Source organism: Patiria miniata, unplaced genomic scaffold (assembly GCF_015706575.1).
Source record: "Patiria miniata isolate m_02_andy unplaced genomic scaffold, ASM1570657v1 HiC_scaffold_20, whole genome shotgun sequence".
Lineage (NCBI taxonomy): Eukaryota > Metazoa > Echinodermata > Asteroidea > Valvatida > Asterinidae > Patiria > Patiria miniata.
In genome coordinates, this window is record NW_024037059.1 from 17,443,979 (window position 1) to 17,470,054 (window position 26,076).

The 26,076-nt window shown below is 41.8% G+C and overlaps 1 protein-coding gene across 1 annotated transcript in view; it reads right to left on the reverse strand.

The window, feature by feature from the left end:
- Window positions 1–26,076, reverse strand: part of LOC119727661 (E3 ubiquitin-protein ligase HERC2-like) — a 60,915-nt gene that overhangs the window by 4,445 nt on the left and 30,394 nt on the right. The window contains exons 31-71 of the mRNA XM_038199652.1: window positions 25,469–25,653; window positions 24,877–25,027; window positions 23,974–24,173; window positions 23,524–23,748; window positions 23,240–23,387; window positions 22,855–23,117; window positions 21,845–22,094; window positions 21,518–21,696; window positions 20,948–21,109; window positions 20,149–20,374; window positions 19,647–19,755; window positions 19,121–19,257; window positions 18,517–18,707; window positions 17,757–17,954; window positions 16,668–16,955; window positions 16,335–16,416; window positions 15,901–16,041; window positions 15,638–15,728; window positions 14,876–15,053; window positions 14,081–14,334; window positions 13,522–13,709; window positions 12,630–12,812; window positions 11,694–11,859; window positions 10,911–11,067; window positions 10,325–10,426; window positions 9,779–9,970; window positions 9,182–9,335; window positions 8,685–8,792; window positions 7,930–8,220; window positions 7,468–7,595; window positions 6,511–6,792; window positions 6,157–6,275; window positions 5,455–5,653; window positions 4,391–4,605; window positions 3,895–4,072; window positions 3,123–3,376; window positions 2,848–2,987; window positions 2,521–2,616; window positions 1,756–2,048; window positions 940–1,165; window positions 427–621 (exon numbers count right to left, since the gene is read on the reverse strand). Coding sequence (XP_038055580.1) covers window positions 427–621; window positions 940–1,165; window positions 1,756–2,048; window positions 2,521–2,616; window positions 2,848–2,987; window positions 3,123–3,376; window positions 3,895–4,072; window positions 4,391–4,605; window positions 5,455–5,653; window positions 6,157–6,275; window positions 6,511–6,792; window positions 7,468–7,595; window positions 7,930–8,220; window positions 8,685–8,792; window positions 9,182–9,335; window positions 9,779–9,970; window positions 10,325–10,426; window positions 10,911–11,067; window positions 11,694–11,859; window positions 12,630–12,812; window positions 13,522–13,709; window positions 14,081–14,334; window positions 14,876–15,053; window positions 15,638–15,728; window positions 15,901–16,041; window positions 16,335–16,416; window positions 16,668–16,955; window positions 17,757–17,954; window positions 18,517–18,707; window positions 19,121–19,257; window positions 19,647–19,755; window positions 20,149–20,374; window positions 20,948–21,109; window positions 21,518–21,696; window positions 21,845–22,094; window positions 22,855–23,117; window positions 23,240–23,387; window positions 23,524–23,748; window positions 23,974–24,173; window positions 24,877–25,027; window positions 25,469–25,653 — 7,524 coding nt within the window. The remainder of the gene's footprint in view (window positions 1–426; window positions 622–939; window positions 1,166–1,755; window positions 2,049–2,520; window positions 2,617–2,847; window positions 2,988–3,122; window positions 3,377–3,894; window positions 4,073–4,390; window positions 4,606–5,454; window positions 5,654–6,156; window positions 6,276–6,510; window positions 6,793–7,467; window positions 7,596–7,929; window positions 8,221–8,684; window positions 8,793–9,181; window positions 9,336–9,778; window positions 9,971–10,324; window positions 10,427–10,910; window positions 11,068–11,693; window positions 11,860–12,629; window positions 12,813–13,521; window positions 13,710–14,080; window positions 14,335–14,875; window positions 15,054–15,637; window positions 15,729–15,900; window positions 16,042–16,334; window positions 16,417–16,667; window positions 16,956–17,756; window positions 17,955–18,516; window positions 18,708–19,120; window positions 19,258–19,646; window positions 19,756–20,148; window positions 20,375–20,947; window positions 21,110–21,517; window positions 21,697–21,844; window positions 22,095–22,854; window positions 23,118–23,239; window positions 23,388–23,523; window positions 23,749–23,973; window positions 24,174–24,876; window positions 25,028–25,468; window positions 25,654–26,076) is intronic.

The following is a 26,076-nucleotide window of genomic DNA, read 5'->3' on the forward strand; positions in this document are numbered from 1 at the left end:
GATTTGCCCGGCTAGGGAAATGGCTGAGGGGACTTCTGGTATGGACTTCCAGTACAAACTTCTGGCACGGAAGGCAACTTCTGGAAGGAGACATCCGGTATGGAATTCCGTTACGACAAGATAGCAATGCCAATCAGAATGAAAGCACATGAGGAAATATGGACTTCCAGTACAAACTTCCGGCACAGAAGGCAACTTCTGGAAGCCGACTTTCATTATGGAATACTTCACGGAAACACACAAGGAAAAATTTGCATCAATCAGGAAAAATCAATCGGGAAAGAAAAAAGCCAAAATCTACAAACAGTTGAACTCAAATTATAAAAAGTATTTCTGAATGCGGTACCTGACCATTTTCTAAAACTCAGAAAAAATTATAAAATAATCTGGGTTAAGAATACTCCACAATCAAGTTGACAACCTTACCTAGGAACCTGAACATGTTCTGGTGAGTGGGTGACTTGGCTGCTGGATTAAGCAGGAAGCAGTCTCGGTTAGCCCCGGCCTCATCACGCCCATTGGGAGTCAACACTAGGAGCGGGGTGGAACCGTTCTGTAACTCATCACACATCTCAGCTATGGACTCGCTGTAACCACCTCCGCAGTCGTCAACACTCTCCCCTGAAAGACAAAATGGGTGAATCCAAGATATGAGGATGTTTTTTAAGTTCGGTTTTAGTTCTAGCTTGTGCTCAATATCCAGCTTTAAAATCAGTTAGATGCCCGATGCCCGATGCCAAAACAAATGGATTAATCCTAAATTGGATTAAGCCAGAATCCTCTAAGTCAGGGGGCCAAAAATATTATGGAGACAAAGCCAGCTCTACAAAATTCAGCCAACATGACAAAACAAGTTGGTAATCTTCTGTTGACAAAATGACAACACAAGCGCTTGAAAGTTAGGGATTTTTTCAAAGAATTCCAAAAATTCAAACTGACCGATGAATTTGACTTTCCAGACACGATGCGGGAGCAGTAAGCTATCCGAGCCAAACTGGCTGAGCTTGGAGCACGCCTGGCCAAAGACAGACTTGGTGCCGTCAGGTCCGGCCAGTCCCGCCTTGCTGCGGGATCGTTTGACCTGGATACGATTCAGCTCAATGACTGGACCGTGCTGACGGTCTCGTACCATGGTGGCTTGGACTACCTTGCGGAAGGCTGCTTCCTGTTCAGAGGAACAAATTAGGAGGAAACTAAGAGAAATATTCCACTTACAATTTTTCACATTTTTTTGGAAAACAATTTGATTGGAAAAATCCCGGCTTTGAGGAAAGCTGGAAAGTTAGAATTTTTGAATCTTCTTAAAAACTTAAATTTTCATTAAGTAATGTAGAAAATTCCATTTTGTAAGTCTTTGAAAAATATTGGCAATGACTCCCCGTGTTCTGGGTAGCCTTGAAATGGTTGCAGAAATTTATAACCTTCTGAACAGGTTTTATGGGCACTAACATTTAGTAAAATATGTTAACATTACAGGTTTCAACAAATTTTTTTCTTTTATTTTAGACTTCAAAAATTCTTCTGGACTCTTATTCACGAACGCTTGAAGATGTTCGCACACGAGTTTTTCACTTCATGAAGCATAGAGTGAAATTTCGTACAATAACAACAAGATCAAAACAAAAAATTACTTTTTCCAATAATACAATCCGACAGCTTTGCATTACGCTTGCCAGTTCAGCACATATACATAACTCATCAATGTTTGGATTTGTTTTTCTAAAAATTTGAGCTTTTGCTAAACTCAGACCATACCTTTCCAGAGGACACCAGCAGCCCTCTCAGCGCATCAATCCCGACCAGGGTTCCAGTCCCTGACTTACTGTCCTCCTCAGCGTGCAGATCAAACATGGGTATGGACGGACAGAACAGCTCCGAGAAGTGATGTAAGAGTACCAGTCGATTGCGGACTACCGGGATGGCGATGTCTCGGAGGAGGTTGTACTCCATGGGGATTGTCTTGGGGAGCTTACCGGCGTTGACGGGCTTGCTGGTGGACCAGGCGATGGTGTGGGCTGAGCCGCAGGCGACGTTGGTGATCTTCTTGTCTGTGAGGGGATATAAGACAAGTCGTAAAGTTTGTAGTAAGACAAAGGGAGGGTTGGCAGGCAACAACACAAGTCAATCACGAGTCCGGCACTAGTCCGTCACAACATCACAAGTCCATTTGCAAGTCAATCCCAAGTCCATCAAAAGACAATCAAAAGTCAAACACCAATCTTTCACAAGTCAATCACAAGGCAATCACAAGACAAACACAAATCTTTCACAAGTCAATCACAAGTCCATCACACGGCAATCACAAGTCCATCATCAGACAATCACAAGACAATCAAAAGTTAATCACAAGACAATAAAAGTTAATCACAAGTCGATGACAAGTCAATCACAAGTCCATCGTGAGACAATCACGAGACAATCACTAGTCCATCCCAAGACAATCAGAACTCAATCACAAGTTGTCACAGGTCAATATGACAGAGCCCTGCATCATCTAACAAAAGAGCGTAGTTGTTTTACCTTGTAATGCTGTAACCATTCTAGGCCTTTGAATGGCGTTAGTTGTTCCATCTCCTAGTTGTCCTTCGTCATTATCACCCCATGTATGTACCTCACCTAAATCACATTGAAAAAAAAAAACATCAAGAAAATTTGCAAATTATTTTTTTAAACAAATATATGTTTACTGTGGAAAACTGAAAAACATGCCGTATCAAGTTGGTTACACACTGGAACAACACATCAAATGTCTCGCGTTAAGTTCCTCCTTCAGTCAAATTTTCTTTGCTCAATTCAAATAAGATGAATAACTGTTGAGTGTTTTCTTTTTATATCTCCAATACTGACCTTGGTCCGTGCAGGCCACACAGTGCAGTGACCCCGTTGCCACACAGATGACCTTCTTGCCACCGAGGGCTGCCACCTTGCGGGGGCGCCGCACGTGATCGTCGGTGCCGTGGCCCAGGCGATGGTAATCACCCTTTCCCCTTTAAGAGTAAAATAGGATCTTTAAATTAGATTCCTTCTGCAGTCACAGAATTACTTTTTAATTGGTACTAAAATGCTCGCACTCATAATCAACGATATTTTCTCAAGTAGTTTCCTAAAGTCAAAGTACCTACCATGTGTAGACAATACCAGACTTGGTCTGCGCGATAGAAAACTGCGACCCACATTCCACTTTGCAGACCCCGGCCCCGCTCAGTATGTCAATCTTCTGGGGCACTTTGCAGCCGTCGCTACCACCCCGGCCCAGCTTGCCGTAGTCTCCGTCTCCCCAGGACCAGACGTTATCGTCGTCGGTGATGCAGAGGGTCTGGGCGTCGCCGCTACCGCAGGCGACATCAACCACACGGAATCCCTTCAGGGCATCAACCTGGGGGAAGATGAGGCACAATTACAGATTCTCTGTGTTTACTGGAATTTTGGGGCCTGGCAGTCTAGTGCATAATATTCAAGATTTGTTTTGCCTGTCAATCACACACTGCCCAATCAGATCACAGAATTCTGGTCAGGTGACCATGATAGCTGGGTAAAACATGGTCATGATCACTGTGAGAAATGTACACACACCAAAGGTAAGCAGGGCTAATGGAAAATCCAGAATGGCCTATTCTGAAGAAAGTAGGTTCAAGTTCAGTGTATTGCGATCCTAGTGTCTTTGGGCAAGACACTTTATCATTATTTGCTTCTCCCACCCCAGGAGTAACATGGATACTTGCTTGTCTACTTGAACTGGGTACTCCCCAGAAAGCTCTGATGATTAAGGAATGTTTCATGGGCCAGATGATCCGTCGTGTTCTTAGGCAAGACACTTTATCATTAATTGCTTCTCCCACCCCAGGAGTAAAATGGATAATGTTCATAATGGGCTAAATTGAAACATGTCTGTACCATTTTAGGTCTTAGCTGGTCTTCACTGTCTCCGTGACCCAGCCGTCCGTAGCGACCTTTACCCCAGGTGAACAGCTCCCCGCTCGATGTCATGCATGCGCTGTGGGCACCGCCACAGGCGATGTTTACAACCTCCTTCCCACGGAGGCTTTCAATGACTCTTGGCCGATCACATTGCCTGAAACAATACCACAGATTAAGTTTTAAAATGTTCGATTAGATTTATTTATAATTCCTCAAGTCCTTCAAATTTTACAAGAAGAAAAAGAGGTTTTATAGAAAAATGCCTATTGTTCAATGAAATCGTGTGTTCGTGTACTGAGCATTTGTGAGTAATGCTTCATGATATACTTTGATGAAATCTTTTTGAGCACTGAGAAATACGTCACTGATATTTCTGTTTCTTGTACCAAGTACTGAACTTAAGTACAATTTTGAGGAATCATTTGTAAAACCTTCAGGTCATTAAATGCAACGATCAGGAAAAACTGCTCACGTTCTGTTGCCATGGCCTAGTTTCCCGTCTTCTCCTTCACCCCATGAATACACTTCTCCTTCAATGGACAGCGCCAGGGTGTGCTTGCCACCTGAGTTGACGGCGACCCGTTTGATGTGGACGTGCTGGATCGATTCAAGCAAAGTTGGGGTTGAGACTGAGTCGGTACCACCGATGCCTAGACGACCGCCCGCACCATAACCAGTGCCATAAACCTGAATGGTTAAAAAGAATGATAAAGGAAGGTAAATGTGGTATCTTTTAAATCCAATATATTTGGCTTGTGTTAATAGATTGGCAGTTCTGCTCAATATGTTCTGCTTGTCTTTGTTAACGAAGCTTGAACCAAAGTTCCAACATTATTCCAAGCTTAACGGCCATTGTGAAATGGCTACCGGGCTGCACAGACAAATGTTCAAAAATGGGAATGTATAAATAGGGTTCGTTTGTATAACATCCAGTTTACCCATGATCGGCCCACCATTGCAATAGGCAAGAATTTGGTTGGCAACCGTGTTGTGCACTGGAAAGTAGACTGTAGGGCTTATTTTCACGTAAAATAACCGCAAAATTCTTTATCAAATGGCATAATGGTCACTACCTGTATTGTGTACGGTTGTCAAAATCGTGCCGACCCAGCACTGGGTGTTGGCTTCGCGCTTTTCTCAGTTTTTGCCATCCACCACAAATTTGAAGGCTAGCCTAGTTCCTTGCCTAATACTGTGTGTGGCGCTATGCGATCTTTGCCTACTACAATGGTGATGCTGACTTTCCCGTAGCCAGATGCAGGCCGGGTCACGTGGGTCTGTGAGAGAGCCATATAGGCATAATATTCTGACTTCCTGTCATTTAGTCCCCAGTTGTATTTTCTTCAACTTTAATAACTAATGAGTCGCGATTACTGGATGGTAGCTTACAAAAGCAAATGAAAACATACGTGCAAATGGATTGTTTTCCATCTGGCTGCCATCACTCCACCCTCACTCTTTCCTACTAGGTCTTGATGAAAGCACTTTTGGAGCTTTTCAAGTTTTAAGTATTAAGAGGGAATTTTAGAACCATACCTTGCCGTCCACAGTCACAGCAAACAGCGTCTGCTCCCCACCCACTATCTGTATTGGTCTCAAAGCGGTCAGCGACTCAATGGACGTAGGCACTTTGACCTTTGCCCCCTCAATGCCCCCTAGCTGACCCCTGTGGTTGTGACCCCAGCCGTAGATGGTGCCGCTACCTCCCCAGGAGAGGGTCCAGTCATCAGGCCGCCTGAACAAAAAGAACAAGGATGAGCAGATTTAGAGGGTAATCCATGTCGTACTGGATATATAAGTGGAAATGTTAGTGGATATTTTGGAGATTAATGGTCATCTAAGTGGATATTGCAGTGGATATCTCAGTGGATCTTTCAGAGAATAGTTGATATTCAAGTGTTTTTTTTAGGGGCAACTTTAGTGGATAATTTAGTGGATATATCTTAGTGGATTTTTTAGAGAATAGTGGGTATCTAGGTGGACACTTTAGTGGACATCTTAGTGAATATCTTAGTGCATATTTTAGAGAATAGATGATATCTAATTTTCCTGGTTATTTTAGAGGATATTTTAGTGGATAATGTAGTGGACACCTTAGTGGATATTTTAGCGGAACTCAAAGAGGATATTGTGTTTGTATCTAAGAGGATAGCTTTGTGGCTAGCTTATTAGCTTAGTGGATATCTCAGATATCTTGGGAATATCTGAGAACATATCTTAGTTGACATTATCACAAACCTGTTCATCCACATCAAGATCTGTTCATCATGCTCCCGTTTGAACTCAGCGTGGTTCTCATGTTCACGATGTGTAGCACCGTCACTCTCTGCGCTGATTTCTCGGATCTTCTTCATCACCTGATGAATTATTTGTCATGAATCAATTATTCATCATGAATAAATTATTCATAATGAATTATTGGTTTCTTGAATCTTCTTCATCGCCTGAGTTACTCACCCAATGCAAAATATGTCTTAAACCCCCCCCCCCCCCAAAAAAGACTTTACTCTTTGTATACTCTGTTTCCTATTTCATATGAAATTAACAATTATAAAAATTGTAATCAATTCTGTGAAAGAAATATTCACTTGCCTCCTCGCAGAACATTTCAGGTAGATGAATACGGCTCTCCAGTGATTTGGAGACCCGTGCAGCAGTACAGTAGCGTCGGAACCAAGCCCAGCGATGCGACTCAACGCAGCAGCCAAGAGCATCCAAGTGAAGATCACAAGCCAGGGCTACCAGGACCTTGAAGAAAGGGCTGTGGAGGAGGTGCTTGCCTCCTCGCACGATGGGGTCCTCATATTCGTACTGGCGCTGGAGGGCTTCTGGGAGACCCTTGACTAGGGCAGCCAGGGCTGTGCCATTGAAGGCCTGGGGTGTGAAGGAAGATTTGATGAAGTAAGACTGACTTGGTTAAAACTGGGTTAAAAATCGAGTCAGGTTGGGTGAGAAGTGGGTCAATAAGAACAAACTTTAAAGGGCTTCTGGGAGACCCTTGACTAGGGCTGCCAGGGCTGTGCCATTGAAGGCCTGGAATGTGAGAGGCGATTTGATGAAGTAAGACTGACTTGGTTATAACTGGGTTAAAAATCGAGTCAGGTTTGGGTGATAAGTGGGTCAAATGAGATTAAATGGAGGGCTTGAGAGAGGTCATTGATTTGGACAACTGAGGCTGTGCCGCTTATGGCCTGAAATGCAAAGGATTGGATACGGCTAGACATCCCTGGTGTGGCTGTGACCGAGTCAAAATTTAGTCCAAGTTGGGGTTAACAATGGGTCAAATATGGAGTTGGAACAGAGGTTGGAATGGGGTCAAGTAAGATAAACAGGATCAGATGAGGGTCAGAGAGGTTAGTTGATTACTGTGCCATTAAGAGTGACTACAATAGCCTCATTGCCTGTGACTTTTAAGGCTTTGGATAACCTACATGTAAGACTATTAGTACATTGCATTGGACTAGGGTCAAGTTTGGGTCAAATTAGGATCGAATTCAGATCAGGATTAGATTAAGATTGGGCTGGTTACTGTGGCAATAAGAAACTTACATTGTAGGCAGTGGCAGACTCATCAGAGACTTCCAAGCCCAGGATGGCTTCCACGTTGAGATTACCATGGAACTCGGTCGCGATCAGCTTCCGCAGTCTCTGCAGGGCCCACATGCGCTGGAAAGCAGCTGGAGAAAATATTAAACCATTTCAAATTGTAACGCACCAATTGTAGCAATATTATCTATGGCTTTAAACAAAACCTCACAGATACCAGAGTTGTAATCCAGTGAATTCACAAATGTGTCATAAGTCAAATCTTAAGTCCATCACAAGTCCATTTCAAGTCAGGACACAATGTAATAGGAAATGGACAATGATTAATACCTTTGCTACAGGTCATTTCAATAGCTTGTGACTGGGCTTGTGATGTGACTTGCGAAGACTTGTGATAACTTAAGACTTCTAGATTACCACTCTGACAGATTCAAGCAAATGTCAGTATGATAACCAATCTCTTACCTAGAGATCCAAGTTGAGCGCATGCCGCCAACGCGGCAGCAAGCCGTGGCATGATCTTACGATCCGTGGAGGATTCCAGCCTGAAATCCAGCAGACAGGTCACCAAGTCAATGGAGGGACGGGACAGCACGGCGCGGTCAGACAGCAGGTCCTTAGGGGCTGCGGCAGGCATGATGGGGAAGACGGTGAAGCGCCAGCCCCAGCCGTTGACTGAACCATCGCTGGTGAACTTCCACTTGAGCTCCTCGCCGGTGATGCGCAGCTCGGCTGACCAGTCAGACCACTCCCTCCCTGCAAAGACAGATACAATTTCAATTGAAGGTCAGCATTTATCTCAAATCTGTCCCATTAGTGACAGACTTGTCACCAAACTTTTGTCTATGTGTTACTGGCAAAGTGGCAAAGAACACTAGTCGAATCACACTCAAACTTCCTCAAGAAACCTCCCAATCTTTTCTCCCGCCCTCAACCTAAACAGCTGGTCAAAACCAGTCCCTACTGTGTTTGGTCCCCCAAATAAACTGTTCTTGGTCCCCCAAATAAACTGTTCTTGGTACCCCAAATAAACTGTTCTTCCTTGTACTTTCAAATCTGATAATAACTTACTCATCTTCTAATGAAAAGTTTCGACCAACAAACAACTCACAAGCACTTATGAGTAATGTTTCTTTTATTACCGCAAATAAATTTCAAAACTAACAGCCTAAGTTACGAGTAAAACTTTTTGTTTTGGTGGAAAGAACCCAACTACTGACCTGATCGGACAGAGACTGTCCTTCCTGCTCCGTCCATGATAGTCAGTGGATCATGACGTCGCTCCGTTGAGCACTGGCGATCAAACTCTACTCTCAGTGCTTCCGCTCCTGATAATTAAATATTATAACGCTAGTTTGCTACTAAATAAAAACTGTTCAAGACCACAAATAAATGGTGCACATCATACATATCTTAAGACATTTTGGTAGATAAACTATTTTTGTTCAAGGAAAAACCTTCTTTATTCAGTAAATCTAAAATTGGCTACCGTTTCAAACTGGCATTTCTGAGTCGCACCCAACCAAAGAGCATAAGGAGCCACTCAGGTCGAAAAAAAAAAAACTTTATGAAGTACTTTTTCATTGACTAGACTCTGGAAATTTTCAAAACAACTGCAGGGTAATTTGGTTGCGTGGCAATGGGTGCAGTATGGTCAAGACACAAGTCTGTTGGAACATCAACCATGCAAATCACTTCCCGTTTTGATTCTACTCACCTGCTATCTTGACGTGCCCGTTGGTGACGGTGTCATCGGCGTAGGGATGAGGGCTCTCTTGTATCACCGGCTGCATGGCCGACCTACCGCACTCCGTATCCAAGGCAACGTCTTCCAACTCTGTCACGCAGAGTTCTAACAGCATGTCCGCAACCTGCACAGATTTGCCAAAAATGACAGTGGAATCAATTAAAACCCAACCACGGACATTTTTACATATAGATCAGAAATGTGCACCGACGGGATATGCTGCATTGCATCCTGGGACATATTGCGCTAGGAACAGGCTATTGTGTAACACAATCTGTTCCACAATGCTGTGCATTGCTAAGATAAAGTTTTTTGTTCTAATCTGGAAAAAACACGCATTGTTATCATGCAGCTGCTTAGGATAGAAATTTGAACTGAAACTTTGTGCTTAGCAAAAACTGGCTACCAACGAAAAATTACACAATGTACATTGCTTTTGACTGGTTCTACGTTGATTTTGAGTAACACATAAATTTGTTAAGCAGTACGTCCAGTTCAATGAAATCAGGTCCTGCAGACCCCATGTGCTAATTTAGAAGAAGTTGTTTTGGGACCTCTTTCCCTTACCTCTGGGTAGTATTTGGCCATCGCCGTCAGCGTGTCCGAGATGGCCTGCTTCCCATGATGCCCTGCTCTGTTAGCCACAGCCAGTTTGAGGAGATCGACCAGCACGCGGGCGTCGTCGTGCTGCAGGGTGCTGGTAAAGTCATCCAGGGAGGGGATGGGACTGACGGGACCCTTGTCATCTGGGCTTGTCACCTTGGTAATGAGGAAAAAGATGACGTCAGAAAGTGTCAAAATAGGAGGTTATAATTTGACATAGAAATGGCACTTTTCATTAATTGGCCACTACGGTAACTGATTGTGGGTTAAAATTCATCACAATAAGTATATTAACTTTAACCCTCCCAGAGCCCTCAATATGCACAAGGATTTTGTAGGATTGAGGAAGGTAGAGCCCAGCCACTACTAAAGAATCTGACTGTGGGTTGTTTTTAAGGATTCAGGAATGTTTCTGAAAGATGTCAAGGAAGTTAGGATTAACATTCTTCCATTATAATCTAAGTTCTTCCGACAGGAACTTAAGTTCTTCCAACAAGAAAAGTATCTTACCTGATCAGCGCTGGTGATCGTTTCTGGGACCACAGTAGCCCCAGTGGATGGGAAGGTATGTGCTGATGTGCTTGGTGCGTCACCATCTCCATCAATAGCAGGCTGCACAGAATCAAATGAAGAAACAATCTGCATTCAATGACAATTGCAAAGGAATTTTTGCAAAGGACTTTAAGATTTAATTTAAGCAACTGGGTAGTTAATATTACAATTTACAAACTGTAGTTTTAGTTAAGTCAAAAAATTACAAGAGGGCTCAAGTTTACTGTCAGATACAGAATGATCATTTCATAAGCGAAAAAAAAAACAATCCAAAAGTGCAAAATTCAATAACAAATTAAAATTATTTTGTGCTAAAACTTTCAGGAAGTAAAGCTACTGTTTCAATGTGGCCTAAACAACCTTAAATTTGTATCAGTCCTTTCAGCAGTTTAGAAAGTTATTATGCAAGGATTTCTCTATTAATATTATTGAAGTAAAAAAAAAAGCTATATAATGCTTGGAGTAGCCATAGTCCGAAGAGTTAATTAAAGTTCTTAATGGTCTATATTGAATTTGGGTCTGAAAATAGATTGATTCGACTTGCCTCAGTGCCGTCAGCACTGAGTGAGATTTCGCTCAGGTCTATGGGGTTAGTAGCGGTAGACATGGGGCTCTCGTTAGGAGTGACTGCAGCCGAGGTTTGGTTGGATTCAGCCAGGGCCATACGAGTGCTGGACATCAAGGAACCCACCACTGCATCCCTGTCAAAACGTAAACACAAAAACTCATTTCTTTCTATCTTTGTTTATTTAGTATCTAATTACATTAATTCGTTATTATTTGGTGTTCAGCCAGGATAGCCCGTAAAAGTCCTTCAATTTTTTTTTAAGTGGGGTCCATGAGTAGAAGATGACAAAGGAATCATAGATTTAGAAGCGAGAGAAAATGCGGAATGACATTCAACAGGAATCAGGCAGGGCTTTCAGACGAGGATGTTTTACTCTCCACTTTTGATGAACAAGGTTCGAATACTCCTTGTACACCACGTGCCTCAGGTTGTCAATACAGTCTCCGCCAAAACAAAGTCCCAGAAAGAATCATTTTTTCAAATCCTTTTCACATGAACTTTTATACAATTCAGGGTTGAAATTTTTGTCACTTTGATACAGTTTACAGTGTGAATAGCAGTTTCTTTCAAACCCTTTTGGTAAAGGGTTCCTAGTCAACTACAATTTCAACTTCGCCTTTTCTAAGACACATCTTGCACATATGACTATCTCTTTCAAATCTTAAAACAACTTCAATTTCAGCCTCCAAAAAATTTCCAGGTAATGATTTGACAAGGATTTGAAACCGACACTTATTTTTATCACGAAAAAAGTCCCACCTTGCGTAGATGATCTGCAGTGCAGTCAGTATCTGTCCCAGTGCCATCTGACGCATCGCGTTGGTATCCAGTGACAACATGACCTTGGCTAAAGATGGCCGCTGCTTGCTTCCCTGACAGCCGCTGGCCTTGTCATTAGGCTCCTGGCCAGGCTCACCCATTACACCTAGGACAATTTTTAAAAAGCCCCAAGTTAGATCTATCTCTAGAAGCTATGGCTCATCAGACAGCCGCTGCCCTTGTCATTAGGCTCCTGGCCTGGCTCACCCATTACACCTAGCACAATTCAAAAGCCACAAGTCAGATCTATCTTGAACGGCTATGACTCATCAGACAGCCACTGCCCTTGTCATTAGGCTCCTGGCCAGGCTCACCCATTACACCTAGCACAGTTCAAAAGCCACAAGTCCGATCTATCTTGAGCGGCTATGGATCATCAGAGCTTGGCTACGGCTTGCAGTTATACACATATCTATGTGAAGTGGCTTAAGCCTCTTCCATTGGCACATGTACAATTACAAGCCCTAGCCGTAATTCAGTGTAACATTTATCCTATGGAATTTGGCTGATCAGGTCCAAATATGATATGCTGAAAACATCGTTAAGTAAATTTTGTTGGTTAGCAAAACGCAAGTGGGAACCAGTCATTTTCAACATACATGACATGATATTTTGGCTGGTAACCTATAGCTGCTAAGCAAAACCTTCTGTTCTCAGCATATTTGAGTGCATATAAGTTTGTTGCTAAACACATATGTTTTTGGCTGGGCAATATTTCCTGCCATGTAGCCTGACAAATGAGCACATGGACCGATTCTAATGAAAAATACTATAATTTCAGCTACAGTTAACCAACATTCTTTGCTTACAATCAACAGTGATATGAAAGTTGTCACAGATAACAGCATTTAAGAAGATCTACAGATAGTTGCTTACCGAGTTCAGTGGCACCAAGTGGATCCCTAGGTGTAGTGAACAGCACTGGTTCATGCATACAGGGGACCGCTGCATCAGTGGTTGACCAGGCGATGCTATGAGAGGACCCACAGGCCACGTTGGTGATACGCACTCCCTCCAGGCCGGCTACTAGAGTCGGTTTCTTGTCCACGGTCACGGTCCCTAAAATGACAAAAATACAAAACAATTCTTGAAAAACAAGTGTCGAGATCACTTCTGTATAAGACCTTGAAGCCTGATTTTCATGCATTCTAGACAAACTGCAGTTCTACATAAGCAAGTGAAAAGGGAAAATTGAAAATGACAATAAGTTGTAACAAATGTAAAAAGCTTTCAGAAGAATTAAACAAGGGCTTTGTTTTTTTTTAACAAATTTTAAAAAACCTTGGCAGTTGTCAAATTTTTGTGGCCAGTTGAAAACTTATAAGTAGTGGGGAAGGGGTATTCCTAGCGCCCTCCCCCACTTTTTGGACCATCCCTGCCTGTCAGTCAAACAGTGCGCACTGGCCAATTAGATCATGACTTCTGGTCAGGTGACCACAATAGCTTTGCCAAACCAAGTCACAAACACTGTGAGAAATGCACTCCAACCAAAGGTGGGCTGGGCTTTTCAGCAAATCCAGATCAGCCATTACATATTGCTGCATAAACTGAGTTCCATGTTAGTAACAACACGTTTCATCAACATATAACGAAAAAACAAAAATAAAAACTGTACTACTTGTATTACATTGTATTACATTGTATTACATTGTGCTTATTCTCTAAAGAATCCATAGAGCAATATAGTGCTCGGGCAGTTTCAGGCAGAACAGGGAATAATAAGCAGGGCGGCTTGGGGCGGTACAGGTACTAACGGGATAACACTTACCATTTCCCTGTTGTCCGTGGTCGTTGTCGCCCCAGGCAAACACCTGTCCTGTGTCGGTAACCGCCAGGCAGTGAAGGGCACCAGCCGCGACGTGGATGATCTTCTTGCCCTTCAGACCTTCTACATTCTGGGGCTTACGGACGTGGGAGTCGGCACCGTGGCCCAGACGGAAATAATCACCTTTCCCCCTGGGTTGAAATGATGGACTATTGGTTATTCATTATGAAGTTGACTTAGTGGTGTTTTTTTTAATGAGTAACCGTAAGTTTTTAATTGTATTTGATGTTAAATAAACTAAATAAACTGCAAACATTCTATAGTCATCTTTTTATGCTAGAAACAAACAATTTTAAAGATAAACTTGAGAATAATATACTCGATTAAATATCATTTCTAAGCCTAATCAGGTACTCATATGGTTCACTGAGAAATTGTCGTGAAAGCTTTTCTTTTGAGGACTTCATGGTTCTGATCCATTTAAATAAAGGCTCTCATATTCCGAGTCAAAATTCAGGATTTTTCTCTTTCAGACAACACCCCAAAAAAGGACAATCCTTACCAGGTCCAGACTGTGCCGGTTTTGGACAGCGCCAGTGAGAACTGTGCCCCGCACTCAATCTGCAATATCCCATGACTGTTCAATCTCTCCACGTTGTGAGGCACGCTACACCCCTCGCTACCCCCACGGCCCAGCTTGCCAAAGTCCCCGTCCCCCCAGGAGTAGACCAGACCCTCGTCTGTCAGGGCCAGGGTCTGGGCATCACGACTGCCGCAGGCAACTTGCATGACACGCTGACCTGCTAGAGCTTTCACCTATGAAACGAGAAGAAAAAGACAATGTGATGTTACAAATGATGCAGTATATTCAGATGTTCGTGGACTAAATTGAGCGAAGTCTAAATCGGATATATCGTATAATGAGATGCCCGACTTGATCATCGGTCATTTCATTGCCCAAAACCATCCAGCCTATTAAGCTACTCTACAGGAACATGTGGTCACATTCTTATTCAGGTAAGAGTGTAATGATATGGCGTATTTATGAAAAGAACATAATACTAAAATTGGCACTCAAGGCGTTAAGCATTTTATCAAAGAAATAGTCAACTCCAATACAACAACCATCTTGATCCTGACAGGCACCGTTCACCAGTATCATTCACTCATGGCTGGAAAGAATTGTGATAAAGTGTCTTGCCCAAGGACACACACATTACAATCATAGGGTTAGGATTGAACCCACAATCTATAATCACTGTCCACAAGACCTTCAGTCAAAAACAACAGACCACAAAGCCACAGTCGCCCACTATAAAAAAAAAACCTGACAAGCCAAAACAGCCATTAAACCCACCAGTTTAGGTCTGAGCTGTGTAGTGTTGTCCCCGTGTCCCAGTCGTCCGTACTCCCCCAGACCCCAGGTAAACAGCTCCCCGCTAGATGTGACTGCTGCACTGTGGGAGCTGCCACAGGCGATGTCCCTCACACGCTTGGTCTTGAGTGCTTCGATGGCCCTGGGTTTGTCACAATTCCTGTAGATAGTAAAAAGTCGTTATCAATACTTATTCTCCAAAAAGTGAATCTCCATTCTCCTGAAAAAGGTCAGAGCACGTAAAACATCACTGAATACCTCTAGTTCTTGTCAGAAACATTCCGCTCTTATGTACCCACAAACTGAAGTCAAACATGTTTTAGTCTACAAAATCTAGTAACCACACAAGCTATTAAAAAACATACTCTGAAAGTTTGACTTTAAAAAAGTGCAAAAAAAACGTTTCAAATATGAAGACAAAATAAATACCCCTTGTGTTCGAGCATAGTGCATTCTTTGAATTTTTACTGCTTACTTTTTTTTAGGTGTTCAAAGTTCATATGACTTTTAGAATGGAGCTATTTTACTAATATCATAAGGAAGAACAATTAAAAGATTGAGCCAAACTATTGTAACCACACAAAACTTCAAACTGATAATATTTCAAGAAAATTAATCAAAAGATGGAATAAGACTTCTTTACATTATTAATTGACAGGTAAAGGTTTTTCTTATATAAGTATCGTTCTTTTTTTTTCTTGCGTCAAAGTAGAAACATTTGAATAAAATAAATATCATTCTTACATTCTGCTGAAGTGGCCCAGCTTTCCGTCCTCTCCCTCACCCCATGAGAAGACTTTGCCATCCATGGTCAGAGCCATGGCGTGACGCCCACCTGAAAAAAACAAAAGCTTAATCTTAAGTCCAATAAAGAAAACGGATTGGAATAGATAACTGCATCAGTTCTCCGCTCAACATAACCGCTCAACTTTCAAGGTATTCGCACACTTTGAATATTCCAAATAATTTGGCTCGATGTGACTCTTGAATGTTGTCAGTGTCCTTACCTGAATGGACGGCGACTTTCTTGACGGTATACTGCTGTAAGGCCATGAGTTGCTTGGGAGACGAGACATTAGCGGAGGAACCCAGACCTAGTCGTCCGTTGGTGCCTTCACCGCAAGCAAACACTCTACCTTCTGCAGTCACTGTTGGCAGAACAAATTCAGTTTTGATCATATTTTTGTTTTGTTCCACCTTGAACTGGTATTTAGTTGAACAAGGATATTAACAGAAGTTAGATTTGAACCTCTGACCTCAGGAAAAATATATCAGTGCTCTACCAACTGAGCTATATAGTACTTTGTAGGTATTAAAGTCATATTTACATTTTTATCAAATATTCACAACAAACAAATTCAGCTCAAACAAAAATTTAATAAGTGACACTTACAGAAATGAAAATCACAAGAAACTCTTGATATTTGGACTGACATCTTACCAACAAAAAGACTTTTGGATCCCCCGGCCACTTGCACTACCTTCAGATTGGATAGGAACTCGTTCAGGACGGGTGTCTTGATCTGCAAGAAAAATGCAAGTCTTCAAGTGGAGAGGACAGTTTCAACATGTCAAAGCATGCTTAAGACATAACACATTACTGCAATGAGGATTGTGCATTCTTTTTGTAACCTTTGAAGATGAAATTGCCCTGTAACTGTGTTAATGTGTTAGTCTTGCAAATAAGGCACGATGTACATACTTCTTTGTAAAAATAAAATTAATACAACTTGAGAATACAAACTTGTTACATTGAGCAACCTCAGGAATTTACCTTTGATCCCTTTGGCCCTCCCAGTTGATCCTTATCATTCAGTCCCCAGACGAAGACCTTCGTCTGTATGTCTCTCCCGCCAATACCCTCAGCCGACCGGCGACGGGCCAGAACCCTGGCGTTACTCCGCTCATCTTCGTCTTCATTCTCGGAGGCTAAGAAGGAGAACGTGGCAGCAACATCGTCCTCGTCTGGGCAGAGACGTCCCACGATGGACAGGCCATGGACCTTGCAGTCGATGCCGCTGGACTTGCACTGCTTGATGCTGATGTCAATCACGCGATGGTACTGGGGTGATAATCAATCAGGTAATCAATAAACGTTAAATCAATTAATAAATAATGAATCTGGCAGCCAATACTGTTGGACTTGCACTTCATTATGCTGATGATACTCGAGTTATTATCAATCAGTAATTACATTGCTTTCCTCCTCAGAGCTCAGAAATGCGAGTAATGCAATTTTACAAAATTTGGGAGGCTTATAGTGATATTCATGCTTAGTACATGATCAAAGTTCAAGCTCAATTAAACAAAGCATTTTGCCGTCATGATAAATGAAATTCAAGGCTTCCATCCATGAATGAATACATTTTCCAATACAAACTACGATTTGAAACTTTGCATGGCGGTAGTGTATGCTAGTGAGGTTTGCGGTAACACTATGTGGAAGAATCTCTTTTAAGAAGAAGTGTTGTTCTGAAGACGATCCCTATCCTGAGGAGCCAGGGCATAGTGATCGGAACGTTGAGTTTCACAACCAGCTGGGGTTTTTTCAGAACCAACTTCTTCTCAAAAAAGATTATTCCACGTTGCATTACGCAAACGTCACTAGTATTTCCAAAACAAGTCAAAGAAAGAAAAGGAATAAATTGGTAACCCTAGTAAAAAGAAACTGACATTTTACAAAAAAGCTGCATCAAAGTTTAATGAAAGTGGTGCCAAAATGTCCACAAGACATCAGACTACACTCTACAAACTCATAAAGAATTTGCATGAAATAATTCATGTACGATATCAGAGAAAGACAGTTTCGTGAAGCAAAATCCCCTTGCTCTTTCAGATTTATGAAAAAAATCTCTCAGTCTACCTCTTTGATGTCTTGCAGCAGCGTGATGAGTGACTCGGTGGGACCGATGCGGAGGGTCTTGAGCTCCTTGAGATTAGGGATGCTGTCTCCCCCTGAGATGATGACCATGGAGGGTTGGTAGCTGCTGTCATTGGGGTCAACTGTCATGCGTAGACGGTGGACGAGGATGTTGGGTTGCATTGTCAGACGGATGTAGTGCTGTGGTGACAGGACGGACAATAATATTCATCCATACAAAACTTCTCGCAGTTGCAAAATTGTTCAGATGGTGATACAGTAAGCCAGTGAACAAACAGTCTATCCAAAAAAGTCCTGACCGTAAAAGATGGTTCTTCATGCTTTTTCCAAGCTTCATCACAAGAAATAGATTTCTTTTCTAAATTGCTATTTTCTGACAAAAGCCCATGTTTAGTTATTGAATTATTCCTTTACAATTTTATATTATTGTCTGCCAGACATACACTAGTAATACCAACAGCACTCATGTGTGCGTCGTGTCAAAGCTTACGCAGTATTCACAGATCCGCCGAATTACAAACCAACTACTGACAGAAATTTTCAAAAATGTGTCACTTCACGCATCTTTGGAAATTGCCTTCTGTTATTGTTTTCTTCAAAATCACAGCATGCCAGAAAGAATAATTTCACAGGGAGTTTATTGCCATTACTATCTTTAAACCAAGTAAGTATTTCAACAATAATTTCAGTTACTTTTTGGATAGCTCCTAATGATCTACTCTACCTTCAAAGATGTGGTTACCTTTCCCTGTGAGCCAGAGGATTGCCAGAAGGTGTTGGGGTTGCCGTCCACCAGCCTGGCGATATGGCCTTCCTTGGAGGAGACCTCGCTGTTCTTCACGCAGCGAGACCAGTCTTCGATCAGGGACCCCGCCACGGGGCCCACCCTACGCCTTCCACGGCCTGGCCGGCCGACATTGATGGGTGAACTCCCTAGTAACAAGAAATTAGTACTTAATGAATGAGTGACAGAAAAAAATTTGACAAGACTGGGATTTGAACCCGGGACCTTCAGACTGCCGCTCCGGTGTTCTACCCACTGAGCTATGTCCTAAGCTAGGGACCACAACTCAAAAACAAAATGTAACCATCAACTGTGAACAAAGCGTAAACTATGGGACTGACAAAAGGGCACACAATTGTAAATGGCCTTTCCATTACATTCAAGATCTCAAGGGGCCGAAAAAAACTGAGTGGACACAACCCGTAAAAAATAAAATTAGAGAAAAATAAAATTAGAGAAAAATATAATTAGAGAAATAAGATCCAATTCAAGGAAGCAAGTGGACAAAACACTTTCAGTTTAGTCGAGAAAAAGTTCGGATGATATCTATTTTTCAACTGACCTGGTTCAGAAATGCGCACAAATGGGTGGCGGTGGTTGCGTCGAGTCCGGAAGCAGTTCTCACAGAAGTCAAAGTCGTCACAGGTCTTACACTTGAAGCGGGGACCGGTGATGTAAGTTGCCCGGCAACCGTCGCATCTACACATGCCACAAAAACAAGAATTTCATATATTGAGGTTATGCAAGGTTTTTTAAATACTGGTAAATAAGGCATCATGTTTTCACACGCAAAATACAAGTGTTTTTTTAGTTTTTGTTTTTAGGCAATGTAACATGCATATCAGATTGGCCTTTGAGTCATGCCAAACCAAATTATTTCATTATTTACATGAAAACTTTGATGTAAGAAGGAGCGACAAAATCGAAAGATCAACTGTTGTTGTCATATAAAATGACCCAAAATTACTGATATTGGCCAATTTATAGCTAAAGTTCGCCTGTGTGTAACTGACATGCCTTTTGTTCAACATGAGTCACTCATTGTACGATTTGGTTTGACGTGACTCTGAAACAGGTGTAATACTCACGTGACACCAGTGTGTGTGCTGGGCACCAGTTCCATCTCGGATACCAGTCCAGTCCAGTGGGGCTGCTGGGGGAAGTTGACTGTCACGTCTTTGCCATTGGCACTGAAGCCTAACATTTGAAATGGAAAAAATTTAACATTCATGGTTAAAAATTTTCAAACTTGGATAAATTTTAAAAAAATTCTCCACTGAAGCAACAAAATAATGCACTAACATGCACTTATGGTAAAATTCTACCCAAGCCAACAATCTTCGACAAAATCCTCCTGGAAATTCGACGTGTGTTTCTAGACCAGAAAATGAACTATTAGCTATTGAAGAGCACAATGTCAAAAATTAAAATTAAAAAAATACACTGAAAATTTGTTTTGATTACATTTATTTTTCTCCTAATTTCGGGAAAGATTAAAGTTGATCTCCCGTACAATAAATGTCTACGGTCAATACTGTTGAACTTTTAATATTGAACCCTATTCCTATTTCACTGACCCGTCTTACTCACCAGTAACTGTTCCCACACTCTGGTGGGACACTGACCCCCATTTGTACTTGGGTGAAGTGACGTTGCGTGTCACCCTCACCCTGTCGCCAACCTTGATGTTTGACCCTGGGGCACACTGGGGCGTGAACCCCAGCAGCTCCACGTGGATGTACCGCACCCAGTAGGTCCCCGTCTTGATCTGCCACTCGCCTTGGACGTTGAGGTCGTGGAGGCCATCACGATCCAACTGGTTATAGCATCAAAGACAAAAAAACGAATGGTCGTAAAGGAATAAGTAATTTTAGCTCGGGTTTCAGTTTGCTGTTGTTTATTACATCTGCTGCTACAATATCTGATTTGGACATGAAATATAAGTCTGATGGACAAATCAATGTCTCTAAGTTAGAAAATTATGTAATTTTCAACACCAATTTACAATAACCCAACTTCGTTTAACCACTGCAGGAATTTCTTTCGCTCTAGTGAGTCATATTGTGGCTCCAAAAAATCAAGGTTTCTGATACTTGCAGGTTAGTCAGGGTTGGCAATAAAAGACAGTTCATTTCACATTTCCAAAAGTTATCTTCAAAATCTTTGGCAATTCTAGTAAAAATCAAAGATAATGATTTTCACCAAAAACTTTGAACAGGAAATAACAAGAAATATTTCTTTTGGAAGCGAGAAACTTAAACACAATCCTTATTTAAAAGCACAGTTGTATGCTTCCAGGATTCGTCCTCACTAAGTCTTCATAAATAGACATCAGAATTCTGTGACCAAAAATTAACGGATATTATAGTGATAGATCTGTGCTTGTTACCTTGACAACCTTGCCAACGTCGCCCTCCTGCACCTCCTCATAGGTTCGGCAGCAGCGTACCGTCATGCCTATCTGGATGTTATCGCGGACGTAGATGGCGTACTCGTCATTACTCAGGAAATCACTGCGTTTCTTGAAGAGCGTTCCCTCAGCAGCTAGCATCTGCAAAACAAACAAAAAAAGTGACTAAATTAACAATTTTGTACAAAAAAATCAAGTTTTCATTAAATTACAAATTGGGGTGGACGAAATTAAAACTTTTTCTTGTTGCTAGATGATTATTATCAACTTGAACCTAAAAAAATACACTCAATCATAACAATTTGCAAGGAAATAGAACCTTTTTAGTAAAGTTAAAAATGACTTCCGAACTGTTAACCTTGAAATAATACATTTTTGTATGCTCACAGGTAGTCATATATACCAAAAGGTCTATTTTCAATTTCAGTGTATCACTGACATATAAGAACCTGATAGCCAAGGTTCAAACATGTGAATCACCACTTGCAAGTCCAGTGGTTGAATGTTTAAGATTCAAGAGGTCCTGGGTTCGAGTCCCTCTTTACGTACCTCTTCATAGTCTCCTTCCAAGTCTTCAAATTCGTCATCGTCGTCATCATCGTCGGGCAAGAATTCTGAGGACAGCTCACTGTCCGATTCTGAGACGTCGGGCAAGTCAACGATATCTGGGTGGTCCACTAGCCAATTTGCAACTGCTTCAGCGCTGGGCTTAGAGTCTGAACCGCCACCTTGACAAAAATGATGAATATTCATTAAGTCTTAAGCATATTTAATAGTAAGCTTTGCAGGTCACAAAAATGATCAATATTCAACAGCATACATATTCAACAGCTACTCTGAAGGTTGTTTTTGTCACTTTGCGGAAAAAAAACTTACTGAGAGCTTTGATAGCAAACTCCACGTTCCTTCGTACAAAACCCATCTCCATCAGCTGGCTGACCAGAGGTGACGGGGGCAACTCGGCTGGCTTAGCCCGGCGCTGGCGGACAGGACGCGCTGCGGCCGTGTCTGATGGACTGACGATCTCACGGACCGGTTGGGGGATGCGCACCTCCTCGTTGAGGTAGCCTGGGGGTGGGGTCTTGGTCTCAGCGACTAGGTATTGGCATAGGGCTAAAGCAGCAGCCTACACAAGGAGTTGGAAGTGAGATTTGTTTAGAATCTCTATACGATATCTTTAAGCATATACAACTTCAATTAAATTGGCAGTCTATATTTCTCTTACTGGACTTAGTACCCCCAATGTTATACAGTGAAATCTCGATAAGTCAAACCTCAAGGGATCAGGTTCAAAAATTTGACTTAAGCAGAGTTTTGAGTTCAGCAGGGTTGTATATCATTGTTATACTACTGAAGGCAATGGATTCTTTGTTTGACTTAATTGTTTTGAGTTATCAGAGTTTGACTTATCGAGATGTCACTGAATACCATTAGAAAGCTCGTGTTCTGCAGAATCCAGAAATACATAAATCCCAAATGTTAAAAAGTCTGACTTAATGCTCATTTTGTCATGACAGGTCACGTATGTCACATAGTTTGCGTGACTTATAGTACAAAAGTGTCATGTTATGTTTAATGTTTTTCACAAGGAAAACTTGATACGGTTGAAAATGATGCACACAGGCCCTAACATTAGCATTCTTTTGGTTTAAATTGAGCAAGGAACCAAAATAAACTTCCTATTTAATTTCAACACCAGATTTGTATTGCTTTCAAAAGCAATTTAAAGCTTTTTAAAACCATTGATTAATTAATTATTTGTCGAAGGCATCCATCAGCAAATGATTCCAAGACAGCAAGAAAGAAAACTATTCTTAAATGAGGATTCACAAATTTTCTTAAGACAAAAAACCACTGAGTCTCTTTTTGACATGATATGCAATTACCTCCAGTTCACCCCTCTCGAATAATGCCTTGATTGGGGAGGGCTGGGTGGCTGCATTCATTAACTGTTGCAGCAGGGTCATCTTGGGTGGGGTCATGCTGTCTGGGCTGCTACCATTCTCCCCTGAGGAGGGGTGGGGCTCTGCGGCCGCCAGGAGGGACAGGACCTTGCGGAGGTTGTCCTGCTTGCTGAACATGACTCGGGCGGCACGCAGGAGGGCCAGGCGGATCTGCTGCTTGCGAAGACGGTTCAGGTTGACTGCATCTGGAAAAACGTTTTACTCATTAACAATAATAATACATTGTATTACATTGTACACTGTATTTATTTGTCAATATTTCTGGGGAAAAAATGTGGCGGGAAATTCTTGGCGTTTGTTATGATACCTGGATCTGCCAAGCCACTGCCGTTCCTGCCAGACAGAGCTCTGAGGGCCTTGAAGCCAGACCCAGCTAGGCTGATGAGATGCACCCAGGCATCCAAGACAGCAGGTGTCAGGCGAAGCTTGTCAACGTCAAAACTCAGAATAGGGACCTGAAGAGATGTGAAAAGAAATGGTTCAAGGTACATACTTTCCAACTATTTTTTAAACTAATCGTAAAAGTGTCAACCTTTGTTCTCCGGATTACCATAAAAAGTTTAAAATGAGGTTAATAAAAAAATGACTTACTGAAGTAATGGAGGAGAGTCGACACATCCTTAGCACTCTCTGTTCTTCAAACTGAACTGTCAAGCGGCCACTGGCTGCGATATTGGCTACCGTCCCTTGACCAAACTCTTCATGTCTGACCAGGCCACCGAGCCGCGGCCGGCCATCCAGGCCACCTATCATGGCCAGCGCTGACATGACGGCGCCATCCTTGGCCAGGGTGTCTTCTTGGCTTACGTTCTGAGGCTGAGGAGTAAGAAACAAACGGTAATACTTAAATAGACAGTAATACTTAAGCCACATGTCTTGAAAATTGCACTGAAATTATTTTTCCCCTTATACCATGTTGTAAGAAAATGGACCTTTATATTACCGAGCATGCTTCTAAGGTTTTCTTTCAGCTCTTAAGCTATGTCTCAATCATAAATATAAATATTCACGAGGTGTATTAACATAAATTTGCATACTGACCTCTGCATGACCCTGCTCCAGCAGGATGTCCGTGACCGTACTAAGCTGCTGTGTGATGTAATCATTGATGGTCTGGTTCCAGGCTGGTAGGGTGTGTAGTCGGCGTAGTAGGATGATGATCTCCTCAGCCACGGTGCTACCCATGGAGGCTGTCAGGGAGACCTTGCAACGAGACTGCTTCTTACCCTTACTGCTACCGTCTGTTGTAAGAAGAACAGTTTCTTAATTATTATTTTTCCAACATGTAAAAATTCTTAATTGAAGTACTGGTAAGGAAACCAAAAATACCTGAAAAAAAAATCTGCAGCACTGTAGAACAAAAGGAGCTGTAAGATACTTGCAGAAAGATGACAATGAAGAACTTTCTAATTTGAGAGGTGGGTGAAATTTGTAAGAAGTTTTTCTTCCCGTAAACAAACAAAGAAGAGGGAAAATGTTTCTTCACTATCATAATTCTCCTCAAAGGCAATATACAGTTTTATAAAAACTGATATGGACTGCCATAGATTACATTAAAATAAAATAGAAATACAACATTTGTAGAACAACCGTCATCTTCAAAGATAAAATTTAAAAGATCAGATTTCTGTAATGTGAAAGTATGAATTCAATCAGCTTTTGTTAGGTATGAAAATAGATTATGTAGAATATTAAGTTTTGACACAACAATCTTTAACCTGGAGTGATTTAGTAGGATCCTTCCTCACTCCAACAAATTCCAACAAAACAAAACATGCAGTAAGATTTGGAAGGGTTGAGGTGGTTAAGGTTAAGAGAGAAACAAGAAAGGTGGAACAATAATCTATCTTTGAAATATACAGAGCACTTCTATTTATTTTTACTGGTGAACCACAATAAAGTCATTGGAATTAAATCTATTTACTTTAAAGTGGGTGTACTAACCTGAGTATGGGTAGGGTAAGTCGGCTGAGCAGGCCAGCAGCACTGAGCCTAGTAAAGTGAAGAGTTTCTTGACGAGGATGTCGGTGCGAGGCGATGGCTCCGTTCGCTCCCAAGCTGGTAAGATTGCTCTCAGAAGACGCAGGACTGAAATCTATAGACAAGATAAGCACAAGAAAATATAGGAACAAGAAATGGAAAGAGACTTTGATGAGCATGTATGCCAAAATGACTTACAAAAAAAAATTGGCACTATTTAATGGAAATTTGTTCCACATCATTAAATAAATGGACAAGATTTGATCTCATGGAAATACATTTCTTCTAAGCCTTAAGAAGATGGTTTGAAAACTGGTGGGTAATCTGCCGACGTTTCAGTTAGTATGCACTGATCATCTTCAGGATTGTCACTAAACCCAGGGGTGTTCAGACGGTGAAATTGCAGTCACAAATTGGACAACTTCCGTACTGTAAGAGCATAATACAGGCATGCGAGGGCTAAAATTTAATTGAGCCGTATTAACTTTTGTCTGAGTAGTTTATGCATGTAATTGCACCCTCTGGGGTGGATCCTCATTGCTCACTGTTAGCCTACCTGCATGGTAATGGTGTCCGGTGTGATGTCTGGTTTCCTGACCATACTCAGCAGCAGGTCCATCCAGTCTGGTGTGCTGAGGGCTCGGCACAGGCTAGGGGCACTGGCTACGCTGGAGATGAAGCCCAGAGTGGCCCACTCATGGTACTGCTGACTGGCTACCAGTCTGGATGGGGACAGCTCACCTGAAATGATTGAGGTAAACAAAATAGGTCAGAACGAATTTCAGAGCTCAGCAGAAACTTAAGCTGACATTTAGCAAAGTAAATTTACTTCCTTTGTAAGAATAATCTGAGAACTATCTTGCAAAGAAGTAATTGCTAGGTGATATTAAACTAAGACCTAGTTTAGCAGGTTGTACTCTCTAAGCAAGAATAGCCTCAGAACTAACTTAGCAAACTTCGATTTCTAAGCAAGAACAATCTGAGAACAAACTCAACAGATTTACATCTTTAGCAAGAATACTCTGAAAACTTGCTTGGCAAATTTTACAGAAAACATGCTTTGGAAGTTTGCTTTCTAAGAGAGTACAAGCGGAGAATAAGTCACAATCAACTTTCTTCCCCCGATATTTTGGTTGGCATACTGTTTCTCCTCAGCAAAAAAAA